The 16,621-nt window shown below is 35.2% G+C and overlaps 1 protein-coding gene across 1 annotated transcript in view; it reads left to right on the forward strand.

Annotated features, from left to right (window-relative positions):
- Positions 1-16,621, forward strand: part of ft (cadherin-related tumor suppressor fat) — a 537,654-nt gene that overhangs the window by 493,259 nt on the left and 27,774 nt on the right. Inside the window, exon 8 of the mRNA XM_081758083.1 lies at positions 10,600-10,853. Coding sequence (XP_081614209.1) covers positions 10,600-10,853 — 254 coding nt within the window. The remainder of the gene's footprint in view (positions 1-10,599; positions 10,854-16,621) is intronic.

Here is a 16,621-nt window from a genome sequence, read left to right on the forward strand (position 1 = left end):
CTGGTGCTACATTATGTTCACCATTGTCACTATTATGGGATTCCTTTTCCATTGTTTCATTGTCCATTTTTCTTATAATTGTTCTACCACTTCGTAATATGGTCAAATTTGTATTCATTAACTATATGACAAAAAGAAAATTCAACCTTACTCTGCTTCGGGATGTGAATTTGCGGTATGGTCCCGGGTGAGGTAAACCAAAATTTTTATCTAATCCCGGTGTGAAGGCACCAAAATTTTTATAACGACTTACCGAGGGTAGTCGTCAACCTGGTTCGTCGAAATGTGATATACAAATCTCGAGTGGTAGTAGTCTTTAATAATTATATACTATCGTTCTCACCATTTATATAAAAATGATAACGTCGATAAACAGTGCTAAAAATGGTTTATTAGTTGATATACTTTATAATATATTTTCCTTAACACTGTCAAGCATACAAACTTGCTGACTCGGTATCCATAAACATGTACATAGCAACAACTATCCCATAATAATCTCTTACATATCTTAAAAACATTCTTCTTCTGTTATTATTAAATTAACATTCTATGAAGTATAGTGCATATGTATGAGCACTTTCTGCCCAAGGTACAGGTAATTATTACCCTATCCAAAGTATTTTGTTATAAGTTGGAGGTTCAAAAAGTGAAGAGTATCTCAGAAGCTCCTTAAGTTATACAACCCAAATCACGCTAGTGTCTTACAGGTTACATAATGTTCATTCCGTGTACTTCTGCTAGTATTTAAATTTAACCCCTTCAGTGTGGGTGGCGAGTTAACTCGTGTCTTCAAAACGCACCTGCTGTGCGGATGGCGTATATATACGCTTTCATTTTGCTTTGGCTATTTTGTATTGCGCATGGCGAATATACTTGAGTAATGCTATTCCCGACAATATTTAGCGAGTTTGCGCTCACCGAGAAACCCCAAGAGACCACACAGAAAATTTGGGCTTGATCTGTTGAGGCATTCCCAAATTTTGTGTAACCTAACCATATGATGATGATGATCATGATGATGATGATAACCATAAATACGACAATGACAAGTTATAGTAGCTAATTAGAAGCAACAAAGATCATAATGCCGAAAATTTCATTGTGATTGCTTGAGAGGTTTAAAAGTTATTAAAAGGTAACAAATTCCAGTTCTCAAAAAAAAAAAAAAAAAAAAACTACACTTTTTACAGCGGTTCGCATCTGAAAATTACGCACTGAAGGGGTTAAACAAGTCTCTGTGATTCGATAACTGTAAATGCTGATTAATACAAAACTGTCGTAGCCTTACCCGCTGGATTAGTGATTAGCACGCACGCCTCCGGCTTCGATTCCCGATAAAACAGCATTGAAGTTAGAAGTGATTTCGGTGGTTTGGACTCCACGTAAAATTAAATTATGTCTCGGCATTGACAAGGCGCAAAACTCCAATGCAATGAACAACCGACGAACAAGGCTGCCTCTTTCGTATATTTATGGAATCCAACATATGCATTTGCACGAGATGCAAATTTTAGGGGCGGCAAAAATTACCATAAGGTACACAGAATTACCATAAGGTGAAATATATAAAAATGTATCATTCAAAATAAATATCAATTATTCCTCACTTCACACTGTAAATTTATACGTTCTCACCGACGCCAAACTTTCTTTTTAATAGATAGATTATTATTATTATTATTATTATTATTATTATTATTATTATTATTATTATTATTATTATTATCCGTTTTCAATTTTTCTTTATAAATAAGTGTAATATAAAATCCAGCTGAGAGATGGAAATATTTAATAGCGTTGATTAAGAAACTTTTCTTCCGTCTGTTTATCCACAGCGTGTGTGCATATGTTATGCAGAATCCAAACACAAGGCCTCCCTTAGACAGGGAAGTAGTAGTGAGTGATTGTTATGCGGTGTTTGTTTCACATTCCTCAGAGACTGCATGCATTTAAGTCAAGAGTGAAAATCTCCAGTTACTCTGCAAACACCCTGTCCATATTCATATGCAAAGAAATTGCGTAACAGACGGTTACTTCCATTAGTGAGACACCATACCACTCAACTACTTCTTAAAACAACACAACGACAAATGGAAAGTTTTTTTTTCTTCTTTCTGTTTGATATGACGGAAGGGGGAGGGGGGCTTGTAACACTTAGCTCCCTGCAAACGAAGTGGACGCACTTTCACGCATATTGGTTAGCATTTGTTCTAACTTATATTTTTGCAAGTTGGCAGCCTTTTTGTTTTTTTCTATCGTATTTCGTTTAATGTGGTTAGAGTGTGATGTGATACTCAAATATTCGTTTAGTTTACAAATATCATTTTAGAAATGGAAAATGAGAGAAGAGAGATGGATATACCATATGAACTCGGTCTGCACTAATGTATACGTTCTCTAAGATTTGTACACAAAAGTAGGTTTGTAACTAATTTATACGCGAATTCCAGTGTGGGATGTAACATAAGCACACATAGTAGGACTGTTATCATAAATGAGAGTAGGAGATTCTGTAAGTAGAGCCTTCCAAGGGAGTGAACCTCTCCTCTTGTCCATTTATTTAATAGTGCATGCTCAGCACAATAATGGAAGTATGTTTTTAAGAATTATTATTTATAATTTACTTAAATATCTGTTCTCTATAATTTTTCTCTAGTCCTCCCCGTTGATCTAATGGGTAGCGCTTGTGCCTTTAGTCAAGAACATCGATTTCTCTGCCACTTTAAGGGGACCCATTCAAATGTGGTTTGGTTCCAGACAATGATCTAAGAACGCATATATAAGGATTTTAAGACAAATTGAATTCAAATTATGCAAAATATTCTACATCCATAAAAACTCATATAACAATAAAAAATAGATATTCATAGAAATGTATGGGAACCCACATGAGCATTGGGAAATCCCGGACCTCCCTGGCTCCCGTAGGACTGGTGCCATTGCCTTTAGTGCATGTGGTCTCCGGTTCGATTCCTGGTGGGAGAGGACAAAAATTTAAATTCACAATCAATCATTTTCATTAATCATCCATCTTTACTGTAAAGGGCATAATCGTGGGACTTTAAACTAAAAAAAAAAGTCGCTAACTAGCTCAAATACCCGTTCTTCGCACGGGAAGAATAAGTTTATGAAAAGTATTTGAACCTCTCTTCCCCTAGCTAATGAAAGTATAATGACAAGTGAATAGTTTTCGATATCTGGGTAGTATTAGTAATGACATGAAGTGCAAACGTGAAATAAAAGCAAAGATAGGAATGGCAAAAGAAGCCTTTAGGAGGATTGAGAAAAAGACTTACAAAATGCTTCGTGTGGAGTGTTGTACTGTATGGGGCGGAAACATGGACATTACTAAAAGGTGATGAAAAACGGCTGGAAGCCTTCGAAATGTGGGTGTGGAGAAGAATGAATAGAATTAGCTGGGTCGAGCGTTAAACGAATGAGAGGGTGTTAGAAGTGTTGGGTGAGAAAAGAGCATTTTTTTAGATATTATTGAGAAGAGAAACTATTTGGGACATTGGCTAAGAATAAATTGTATCATGAGGGACGTGCTAGAGTTCTCAGCAGCGGCAAGTGACCTCACAATAATGGCAAAATGATGAATGACAAAATCGTAATATTACCCCTGTCCATCTCTCTTTTGTCACCCCCAGACCTATGGGGTTGAACCTATACTTAAACGTCATTGGTAACTATTCATCTCAGTGACCCAAAACTGTGGATTAGACACCAATATCGGTCGTCTTTGATTATTTCGCATGTCGCCCCTTCCTAGCCCCATCTTTCCTTCCATGCCGACGGGATATGAATTTGGACTATCCTATTCATCTCAGCGACCCTGGAAACTATTTTATAAGTTAGATTAAATACTATTATCTGTCGTTCTCGATTATTTATACATGGTCATTTCCTTTTTACCACCCTCACATTCCATTCTGCAACTTAACAAGTAATGCCATACAACCCTTGGGAGATCTGAGATTGAAAACTATGCGTAGTGCTAATTTAATTAATTTAGTAGTTATTGCGCCATGAGCTTGAGCTTAATACTGCTACTGCTCCTTTGTAATTTATATTATTATTATTATTATTATTATTATTATTATTATTATTATTATTATTATTATTATTATTATTATTATTATTATTATTATTATTATTATTATTATTATTATTATTATTATTCGTTCCCTGTGCTCAGTCCCTAAATATTCCAATGAAAAGCGTCCATAACATCGCAAACCTTGAGCGAGCAACTTGTAAGCATTTGAACGTATTACAAATTAAAATCTGAATATCTTCAACTTTTCGTGGTTATTCCCTGTAACAGTAGTTTCCAACTGGCCGATCTGAGATGTAGGGGCACGTTTTTACAAGCGTTGCCAGCTCACGATCCAATATATTCGTAACAAGCGTTCGAAACTTTCAGTAGGTATCTTTAAAATTAATAAAACAAAGAACAACGCATTTATAGGTATATTAATTCAATCTCTGAGTTATTGATTAAATTCGTATGATATTGTTTAAATCCACTGGACCCACTTATATTTTAAGATGAACAATAAATCATACACTCTTTTTTTTTTAGTGGGGGCTGCGGTGGCTCAGTGGTAAAGCTTTCACTTCTGGTGCATGGGGACCTTGCTTCGATCCCATCTCGCACCAAGTGAGCTTTGTGGTGGACAAACACCATGTGCGTGGATTTTCTCAGAATTCTCCCATCTCTTCCATTTCGTTTTATGGGACATCGTTCCCTTTTACGGCTACTAGCGTCAATATCACGAGATTTATTAATTTTCCCTTAATCCATCAGCAGGTCTGGTGAAAAATAAGTAGAGTTGGTAACGCTGGTTTTTTACTATGAGGGAAGGAATAGAGATAACAGATGGAGTAAATGAGGGGAACGAAATAAAACAAATGTTGGCAGTGTACGAATATTGTATCTTGAAAACCATCGATGTTCTTGTTTGGGTGTCACCACTGGGTTTGTTTGCTCCTTGTTCTGTCTTTGGTTTGCTGAGAATGAAAGCAGAAGGCGGTGACGTTATAGAGTACCTAGTTGGAAATGACTACCATGCACTCGTAGCTCACAGGAGAGGGTGCAAGAGATGACAAATTACAGGCCACTATGTCATTGACAGACAGTATTTGCGATGAATAGCTTTCTGTCCATATGTTATTGTTTATGTCAGTGGTCTAGGATGAGTAAACGACCGGTGGTTGTTAATATGTTTGTTCCTAATGCGTCGTGATTCACTTTATATCAACCTTTGAAAGATATAATTAAAAAGTGGAATCTGCTTCCGCACTGGCTGCAGTATACAAAGTTATTATTAAATGAACCACTCTCTTGTGGCTAAATAACGTGTTGACTTCTGTGTGAGATATCTATGTACGATTGCTGTTAAAGCTTACATGGCTTACATGATAAGCTGTAAGAACGTTAGATTCCGAACAAGCAATGAGAACTCTTTCCTCATGTCAAAATCAGTTTTCTCGTTCAGTCGAAGTGTGTGGCCAGTCAAAAAAGATTGTTAACCACTGAGCTAATTAATGCATGTGCTGTCCTCTATGAAAATTGGGCGTTGGTGCTGAAGTTACTGCCTTATCCTAGAATAGAAATCACTGTCCAGGAGAAGAACGAAAAAAATATTTTATGGATCTTCAGAAGTGTAAGGGAGAATCTTTACAATAGAGGATAACATGAAAAAAAGTTGGGAAAACTGAGTGACGATAGTCGTAACTTAATAGGCTTTTAACGGGATAGAACCAAATCGCAATATTTGGTTTTCTGCTGTGATTAACGTTTGAGTCTGTAAGTCTTACATGTTAGAATCATTTAACACTTATGGAGTGCTATCCAATGATCAAATAGTACGACCTTTCATAAAAAAAAAAAAAAAAAAAAAAGACGCGACAATTATGTCGTCGTAAACAACATTCACAAATTTATGGGGATATGTGGCACGGTGGCTTAGTGGTGGAGCGCTTACTTCTGGTTCATGGGGTCCCTCGTTCGATCTTTGGAACAAGTACGTTTATGATGGACAACATCGTGTCCGTGGGTTTTCTGGGGGGTTTCCGTTTCCTTCCACTTTGTCATTCCACCAATTCACTTGCTTTAATCACCTCTCCCTTAGCCTAAAGGATAATCGTGGGATGTTAAACTGAAATACTTCATTTCATGAATTTCTGGGTCATAAGAAAAGACTTAAGAAGTGTATAGTTCTAAGTTTGAAAGCACATCTAGCACAGTAGATGAATTAGATTTTAAATTCCCGGCATCTTTCGTTAAATCATTTTGTTTTCAAAATAAATAAATAAATAAATTAGGACAGTTTATAATAGATCATCCGTGATCTATAGAATTCTTCCAATGTTGACAAAACATTTCCTGGAGCAGGGGGTGGGTCCTGGGGGTCCGAAACCCCCTCCCCGAAATTTCGACTTTGTGTAAATTTAGTCTAATTTTAGGGACGATTTTAAGAATTTTAGTATAAAATACCCTCGTATTGAGTTTGAACCCCCCCCCCCTTGAAATATATTCCTGCGTACGCTACTGTCCTGGAGGTAGACTCCGGCTTGGTTAGGACGGATTCAAATATTTTCCTCTGCTCCTAAGTTAAGGCCATCGAGGTTGGGGATTCAACTTTCGGGTGAAAAGTCAATAACTCTTGTTTACGAGAAGATTAGGAATGTGCCTTTAAATGTTTGCTAAAGTCAATGAAGAACGGATTTGTTTGATTTTTACTTTAATACATAGGACCATTTGACACATTTTGTTAAGATTAAGTAACACTCATCTGTTCTGTACCCTGGAAATCCGAAAAGAATTTTTATATTCGTAGTTTCGGGAATCAATCCTTTTGCCTTCGAGTGCTACACAGTAATGAAGAGCTTCGGCTTTAAAAAAAAAAAAAAAATCCTTTTAGGGTACCCAAGGCACATTGCTGGTATATGTTAGTCATTGATTGTTGCTTTAGTTTAACGTAAGGGACAGTTGCGGATCTAACCTGGGACTGGGGGGCTACGCCCCCCAGTTTTTGAATGACAAAAATAATTTAAGATATTATTTATATATTTTTTGAAAGTTTATGGTCCATGTTCCGTTAAGGGGGTCCCAAACTAACCTAGCCTAACCTAATATAACGTTATATTATGTAATCAAACGAAAATCAATGGAAAGAAGTGGAGAGATTGCAAATTTCGTGTGGAAGAAATTACTGGACCCCCTTAACGGAACATTCACCAAGTTTATAGTAAACTCATGATATAATGTATGGGACAAAAATAAACGACCAAGAACGCCATTAAATCTAATGACGATTTTGGTCGTTTATTTTTGTCCCGTACTTTACATATCATAGTCTGGGATCTGGACGCCTCCTCCCCTGTTTTTTACCTTCTAAATCCCTCTCTGGTAACGAAGAGCTTCCTGTGTATCTGTTTCAGTTATGCATACAATATTACTTTATTGGTGAAGACGAACATTTATTTATTCGATTTAAGAAGCACTTATGGTTAAAGAAAATGTCATAGAACTAGCTGAAAGTTGACTTTTCGTTGTACCTATATGAGGTTAAGTTAAGGTTCCCCGCTTCGATCCCCATAATCACAATTGTAATTACATGTTTCCTAAAATAACTTAGTATTATTTGCGTCAATGATACAGACAAATATTATGTTGAACTATTAATAGATCCTGTGAAGTCTTTCCTTGTAGTTTTTTTTTTCTTTTTCGTAAAAAAAAAAAAGAATTGTAATAATGATCCTTGAACAATGGAAGGGAAAATGGTGCAGTATTGTTGCAGTATTTAGAAGCCATAAATAACAGAGAAGCAACTGAAATACTGGATATGTAAATGTCTATAATAGTATTTGTGCATTTTATTCGGGTGTAATAACGTTGGAGGCATCTATCCATACCTGTACCTGAACACGAATTCTTTTGTTGTATTCGTATTGTATAGCTTGAAGCGCGAGTTAGCTTGTAAATGTAGAAAATTGGCCACACACTTTTTTTCTTTCTGTTGTGTGCATCAGCAGATAGCCCTGATTCTGGTCCCTCTCTCCTCCCCGCATCTGCCTTCATGCTATTTCTCTCGACAGCTTCTCGATGGGCAGATAAAATATATCTGCGCCGGAGCCACTGCTATACATTATCCCTGACATTCCTACTAATTTTTGTTGTCGAGTCAGGTCGTAAAAATACTCGCACTGGTCTTCTGCATTGAGTGGGGCCTTCCATGCTTTTTCGCCAGGGATCAAAGCGTGTGAAAAGAAGGCAACCATGATTAGCAAAAGCAGAAAATATGTAGATACAAAAACCCTTCCTTCCTCTCGTGTTAAGGTGAGAAAGTTTGGATTGGGAGAACAGGTGCAGCCGTTACACGACACAAGACATAACGAACAAATGTTTTGATAAAACTTTATAAATGTTTAGTGTAGAAGGATCATCATGCTTTACACTGTACACTTTCAAACTACACACAAAAAAGTAACAGTTACAATGAACATTATGTACAATTGATAAGTTTTATGTGATATGGAGCCCATATAACCTAACAGAACTGGTTGTTTCGTGTTCCTGTTTGAAATAGAAATACTTTCAATTGGATTACAAGTATTCGTTACGTATCGAAAGCTATCACGAGACAAGAGAATTGGTTGTCGTACAAAGACTAAGAAGTCATTCATTCCAACTTTTAAATTTTATAGATACAGGAAATGGCTTTTCACTACAAGACAAAACTATATTTCTTAAAGTGTTTTCTGAAGTATGTGGTTCTTGCACTGGCAACACTGTTACCGGCAACTATACTCACACAATAAATTCCTTATATGTTTTGGTTCGTTACTTTGTGCTCTTGAATTAATCATTACAAGTGAATTTAGAAGCAGCAGATCCAATATTGTAGCAGTAAAAGTATGATTTTGGTCATCTTTATCATCATTGACAACAAACATACTCAATTTACAGATCTCTAACTATTCTACATAATCCTTGATCTCGGAGACTAATTGTTTGCAATATTACTCTGCAGCGATTCTTTATTTCGTTACACTACCTTGTTAGGGGATGATCTTCGTATCCGGTCAATAGGGGGCACGGTGGTTCAGTGGTAGAACGCTTACTTCTGGTGCGTGAGGTTCTTGATTCGATTCCCGCCCAAGTAAAGTTGTGGTGGACAACATGGTGTACGTGGGTTTTCTCGGGGTTCTCCCTTTCCTCCCACTTTCTCATTCCGCCAATTCTTCAAGCATCATTCACTTGCCATAATCATCATCTTCCTTAGTGTAAAGAGCATAAACATGGGACTTTAAACTGGAAAATTTCTTTTTTCTCTCTCTCTTTCTTTCTTTCTTTTCTTTTTCTTTTTTCTTTTTTGTATCCAATCTAGGATTCCTTTTATCCACGATCTTGATACCTCCTGTCCATTAGCATTTGAGTACTTTTTATTTTCACGATAATATCCATCACTCTTGTCATGTTCCGAATCCATGTAATTCTTGTGTTATCATCTCGGGTAATTACTAGCATATATATAAATCTCCATGCATCCTTCCTTATGTCTTCTTCAGATTTCTTATGTGATTTCTTAAATGTCGACGTCTACAAACCATAAGTCAAAATATAGAAAACGTACATCGAAAATTTTCTGCTGTAGATGCATAAACATTTCACTTGTTCTTAGTAACGACGCCAGGTTTGATTCCTTGGAAAGGCAAGTGGAAGGGCAGAAAATTGTTTTGGAAAGCATCTGTTTTTTTATTATTATTTATTATTATTATTATTATTATTATTATTATTATTATTATTATTATTATTATTATTATTATTATTTATTTATTTATTTATTTATTTATTTATTTATTTATTTATTTTCTTCTAAGCCAGCAATTTTAATGTGCAGTTTCTGATGTAATAATTGCCTGGCACTCAAATTTCTGCCTATAGAGAAGATCATTTGCACTTAATAAGTATTAAATAATCTAACTAAATGATATGACTAGCCTTACAATGCCATACATTTATATTCCTAGCGAAAATATTTTCGAAAGCCGCTCCTGTTTTATCTTCAGTCGTTCGAAGCACGAGAAACGATGTATGTATTTAAATATTCATTGTTTATCGTGATTAGAGCGACTGAAAATAAAAGCACAACGGCTCTCGAAAATTAGACGGTTCCTATATTTCATTAAGTTCTCTTACTTTCCAATATTATCGTGTTGATTATTGTTATTTATAAAAGAAATAGTCAAGACTCTTTAATGAATCTCACCAAGGTACACATAGGATATCACTTTTTCTAATTCTGTACTTTCAACGTTTGTACTTGACTTTCTTTCAAACTAATTAAACATCACTTTTGTCTTAGCGTCAGATTTTATTACGATTATTAGATCTCAGTTGCTTAATATATCTTTTAAATGGCCTATTCCAGTAGTATAATTCCGATCTGCCTGTTAGTGATAGTATGTGTACAAAGCAAACAATGATAATCTGTCAGTGTTCAGAAAATGGAAGAAAGCGATCGAAAATACAGTGTGAAGTTAATAAAATGTAAATTTAAATAGCTATTTTTGATGCCGTTTCAGGTATTCTCTGTTAGGAACCCTGTCGGAGAGATTCAAAGTGGATGTGAACACAGGATTGGTGACCACGGCTGTTCCTTTAGACAGAGAAGAGCGAGATGTTTATTACTTGACGCTGGTGGCCAAGGACTCGAGTGTGACTGAGCCTCGATCGGCGACTGCTAACGTCACAATCCTGGTGATGGATGAAAACGACAACGCACCAATCTTCTCCCAGGAAAAATACAATGTCCATATCCCGGAGAACACGCAGCCAGGTAAAAGAATAAATATATTAGCCAAAGATTTTAAGTTGAAAAGGTTCCAGACTCATACAGAAGCAACAAAGATATTTTTAACTAATGTTAGAATTCTGAAGAGTTGAGGATAGTTTTTTTTTTATTTTATTATTATTATTGTTATTATTATTATTATTATTTTTTTATTTTTTTTTTTTTTTTTTTTTTTGTCTTGTATTATCAAACCCTTAACAAAAATTTTGGAAACTTTTCATATGAATAGTCTCTAAATTAGTAAATATTATACTGTCAGTAGTTCATCATTGAAATTTATTCATTTCTAACCTGAAGAGTATATCTATATATCTCTTAGGGATAATAATAAACTCATATATTTTTTTAATTGTATGCAGTTCATTCTACCTTTCAGCACCTCTAGAACAAAGAATAAATAACATCTGACAAAACCCCTTAACTATTTGTTAATAATAATATTAATAATAATAATTAAGGTCACAGTTTCGGCAATTTATCATTACCTATACATTAGCTTAACGTTAACTTTTCCAGGCACGGTGGTAAGCATAACTTACCATACATTTGTTGTAAACAGTACTTAAGTGATTGATAAGTTACCACCTGTAGTGTAAACAGAAATTTGGTAAGAGGTGAGAAGGTTCATATAATTTCTGTTCTTTATATATATATATATATATAATCTTAATATAGTAAATGCATATCTTGTTGAAGTGGAATTTAACACCGAACCTCCCCTTACGTACGCCACTACTTACCACCCTGCCTGAAAAAGTTAATGTATCTGGTGAATGCAATGATAAAAAATTAAAGCTGTAAGACAAGTTACTGTAGTTAAAGTTTTCGTTAGACTTTGCTATTTATTGACATTTTGTATTGATTTATTTAGCAAATATCTAAATACACTCTTTGAGGCCGATTTACTGTGAAATGATTAACAAGGAATAGAAGTTAGCCTTCACTCAATATTAAAGATACCATCCCGGAATGTGTGTAATGGAACTGTAGGAAAAAAAGCTTCGTATAATCTCAATTAATAAGACTTGCTACAAGGTTTCAACACACAATCTTTGGTTGCTAAGTTACCATTAGCCTATACATACTTATATTGCAATTATATTATCTAGATCCCAAGCGGTCAGACATTTGGTCGTTGTATGTTTCGCTTCTCATTTTAAAAGGACGAACTGATGTGGCTGGCTACTGAAACTCCTCTTTCATCGTTTAATACCAAAAGTTTCCGTTCCGGCTTTTGCTGAACTCTGCTGAATAAATCTATGATTTTAAAGCTACGTGCTTTCGAATTGGATTTAGAGATTGTTAAAGAAAAGAAACGAAAGAAAACTTTTCATAGAATTCGGATAATATTCCTATCAATTTCCATTTTACAATTATCAGTTGATAAATATTTAATCGCGAACTCAACACTTTTAATTGATTTAGACCACCCCTTAAGCTTATCGTCCTTTTGTTTTCCTTCCAACAAACTTTTTGTCACATTTGTCAATATACAATTTCTTGTTTTGGAAAGGTATATTAGGAATTGGATTCTTATTCTTTTTTAAGCTCTGTTTACAGCTTAAAGTTATAAATTGTAGGCAACACTTAATAGTTTGTAAAACTGTTTTATCTGTTTTTAGAATTTTTTCTGATAGTTTTCAAGTGTTTCCAGTCATGATAGTTACTTCTAAAATCATTTGGAAGCGTGGCTCAGTGGTAGAGCGTTCACCTTTGGTGCATTGGGTCCTTGATTCGATCCCAGCTCGCGCCAGGTAAACTTTGTGGTAGGCAAACACCGTGTGCGTGGATTTTCTCGAGGTTCTCCCCTTTCCTCCTACTTTCTTCATTCCACCATTTCACTCATGTCTCATCAACACCAACTCCTTAAGCCCAGCCGGCATAAGCGTGGGACGTAAAACTGAAAAATTTCATTCTTTTTCTAAAATCATTTATCTATTTTCAGTAATCTACAAAAGAATAAATTGTTGGTTCTAAGATGCAAGTTAACTTTAAACGAAGGTTAAAAAACTTGGCATCGCAGACTTGAAAAAATAGGAATTCTTTTTCAAAAAAAAAAAAAAAAAGCGAGGAAAATTATGAAAACTTAACAGAGGTTGTGGGAAAGCATCTGATTCACAAATGTAATTATTTCTCATGGGTTGTTAGTATAATATTAATTTAAATTGTCAATATTTATCCTTTATAGACTTATAATTTGTTTTGTCTGGAAGAAGAACAGAAGCTATATTCGAATTGTGTTAGTGAAATTAAATTTACATAAAAATGGTGAAAATATAGAGAAATGACATTTCTGTAGTCGAATGTTAGTGAACGCTAATTATGACATGGATAACTGGAAGTCTGTTATGTTGAAGTGATCAGCGTTCATGTGTAAAGAAATTGGCAAGTTAACTCTCAGATCACGTTTTGTTGATTAAATAATAGGCTAATAATACGAATATATTTTGTAATTCCTTACTTTTTATTCTCATGTTTAGTCTGATTTCGTGAAATACGAAAAGAAAAAGACAACCGAGATAAACTGTGAAAAAGTAACGCACAAAGACTGAAAACGTGAATGACTGGACCGTTAATCGAACTTGGGATCTCCAATTCCATGCCGATGCATTAACCACTACGCCGCCCGGTCCGCTTCCTAGATCAGTCACCATTCTCTCACTCCTGAAGTCGGCGTTCTCCGCTCACACCACATGGCTTGCACCGGTACCACAGCTTATGAAATTGAAAATGAAATGAAATCTTTGAGTTTAACGTCCCACGGTTATGCCGGTTAGGCTAAAGGGGACGGTGATCATGAATAATGAATAAAAATGGTGGAATGAAGAAAGTGGGAGAAACGGGAGAACCCCGAGAAAACCCACGCACACAGTGTTTGTCCACTACAAAGTTCACTTGGCGTGGGCTGGGATCGAACCCAGGACCCCAAGCACCAGAGGTGAACGCTCTACAACTGAGCCACCGCGGCCCAGCATATGAAATTACAATCGTCAAAAGGTTGAGTTGAGTTGATTTTGAGTTTAACGTCCCTTTCAGTAGCGAGGTTTTGTGAGACGGGACCTACTGATTAACGTGGACTCCGAACCACAGAGCTCCCGCCGGAAATCGAACCAGTGTCTCCCACGCCCAAGGCGCGTACGCTAACCGCACTATCAAAAGGTATTCTCAATATGTGGACACTCGATTATCCAAGTACAGCAGCTAGGATGGGGTACAAACCATGTGGTCTGAATGGAGAACACTCACTTCAGGAATGAGAGAGTGTATGAGTGTTTTGGGAAGAGGACTGCGTAGCGTAGTGTTAACGCATTGGCATGCTCTGCTGGGGTTCGAATCCCGATCCAGTCATTTGCTTTTTCACCATTTATGTGTTATTGAATTTGCACCTACAGAGGATCTGCTGTATAAAAATGAGTTTAAATCAGTTGTTTCCTCGGAAATCAGAGTTGAAGAATATAATTTTTTAACAATGACAGACATTTCTGTTAAGAAACTTTAAACAGTATCAGAATATCATTTCCAAATAGTTTTAAGATTCTTATTTTGCAAATTTAAAATTCCGAAAGAGCGTACGTGAACGATAATATTCTCGCTTTGCAATCGAAAGATCTCAATTTCCTGCAGTCCTGAGTATTTGCAGTTTTCTCTTGTCAGATCCAAAACTGCCACTGAACGAATACTGAGAAGGCATCTTAACATATAGGCCCTGAACGATTTTCTTCCAGAATTCGATCCAGGTTCCTTTGTTAATTGCCTGCAGTGTAAAATGGCTTCTGAAATATTGTTAGAAAATAAACAATTAAATAAATAAAATGTATGAAATAAGGACTGAAGATTTCCTTGTGTCGTGATGAATATAAATGAAGTCAATCAGCCAATTACAATTCTGGATATAGACTGACGCTGATTAGACATTACCATTGACCAATCAAAGTCAGCCCCCTCCCTGACAGCACCTATATAATAAGAGGCTTCCGTTTTTGGCCTCTCATATTTCACTCTGAAGACGAGAATAATGTTGTTGGTTCTCGAAACGTTGGACGACGTACAATTCACCTGGCTGATTGCCTGGGAACAATTGTATAAATAAAATGTAATTTTGAAAAATCTTTTGACCACAGGCATTCGAATTACACGTCAATAAAATAGAACTCTTCGTTCCATTCAAAAATATTTAGTTCGTTGTACTTTGGACCAATTGATGGTTCTTCATTAGAACTATAAGAAAGTGGGACGTAGTTGAAGAGAGGATAAAAATTAATGAATACAGCGTATTTGTGAAAAACTGTGGATACAACCGTTCCCAGTTAGCAACTAAAATTAGCGGTTGGAGAGGATAATTAAAACCAAGTTAGTCAACACTTTTTCGTTCCTCCTTCTCATCGACAAACGACATTTTTTTTCACTCTTTATTGACTAGTTTCAAGTTTTTTCCCCTCTTATTAACCAAGCTCTTTTTTGTCATTTTAAATCACTGTTAATTTTTATGTAGAATATTTATGTTCTTAATATAAGAGTTTTTTCAAATGTTTTGATAAGTCTAACATTGTATTAAGAACACAACAATTTATTACCTAAAGCTGATAGTGATTTAGAACAGCAAGTAAAAGTGTCTCGGTTTCTCAGAGAGAGAGAGAGAGAGAGAGAGAAAACAACATTTGAACTTGGAACAACTAAATAAAACATGGGAACTATTTTTAGGTTTAACGGTGGAGGAGGAAAGAAAGAAGAAAACAATATTTAGTTTAATTTTCTAATTTTAGTTGTTAGCTGAATAGTCTTTTATGTGTAACTTTGACAAATAAAACTGCTTTTATCAGGCCGTCTAAAAAATATCGAGCCTTCTTCGCACGAAATGGCGTTAGTGCACCAGTCGCAGCAGGTCAAGCTTAACGTCATTTGTCAGCTTACAATAAAAGCTAGTAGATATGAAGAGTGTATTTTCAAAATATGTTAAATCCATTTGATAGAGTTCTTTAGAAAGGGCAAAAAAACTATATCTTTTTACATTGAAACACTACCGCAAGTGATATTTCAAACAGAATTTACCACAAAAAATAATGTGTTTTGACTAAAAATAATTTCAAAATTTAACGCAAGAGGTTCCATTGTATACTCTTCCATATTCAATTCAAAATAGGATATTTTTGGATTTAACATGTTTTGGAAATATATTCCTCATATGCTAAAAGTATTGAAATTATTATAAGAAGACGTAAGGTACTGCGTCATGAATATCAGTGAACGTTCAGCAAAACTGAGTTACATTATATATTTTTTATTTCAATAAAGACGCAAATGTCGCGGAGGCTCGTGGGAAAAATGTCCTGTTTATGGGCAAGATACGTTATCAAAATCAACAACCAAAACATGGTTGAGTCACTTTCGTTCTGGAAATTTCGTTGTCCAAGATGTACAATCATGTCCAAAATTATTGTCGCATATTATTAACTGTCTTTTTGTAAGAATATAATTTGATAATGATTTTGCAGGGTACTTTTAATATTGATAGTATGTGTATAATCGGGAAATGTATATTTGTGGTAAATTTCATAGGAAAAGAATTATAAATATGAAAATTATAATGAGTAAAATAAAATGTTGCTAAATAGACAAGAAAATTTTATTTTTGTTTAATTGTTATTATTTACTGCTCTTTTGATATGAAATTTGCCATATGCATGTCTTTGCCGATTATACAAATACTAACATTATAGGAAATAATGGGCGAATTCGTTATCAAATTATATTCC

This window comes from Thermobia domestica, chromosome 5, assembly GCF_964235325.1.
Source record: "Thermobia domestica chromosome 5, izTheDome1.hap1.1, whole genome shotgun sequence".
Classification (NCBI taxonomy): Eukaryota; Metazoa; Arthropoda; class Insecta; order Zygentoma; family Lepismatidae; genus Thermobia; species Thermobia domestica.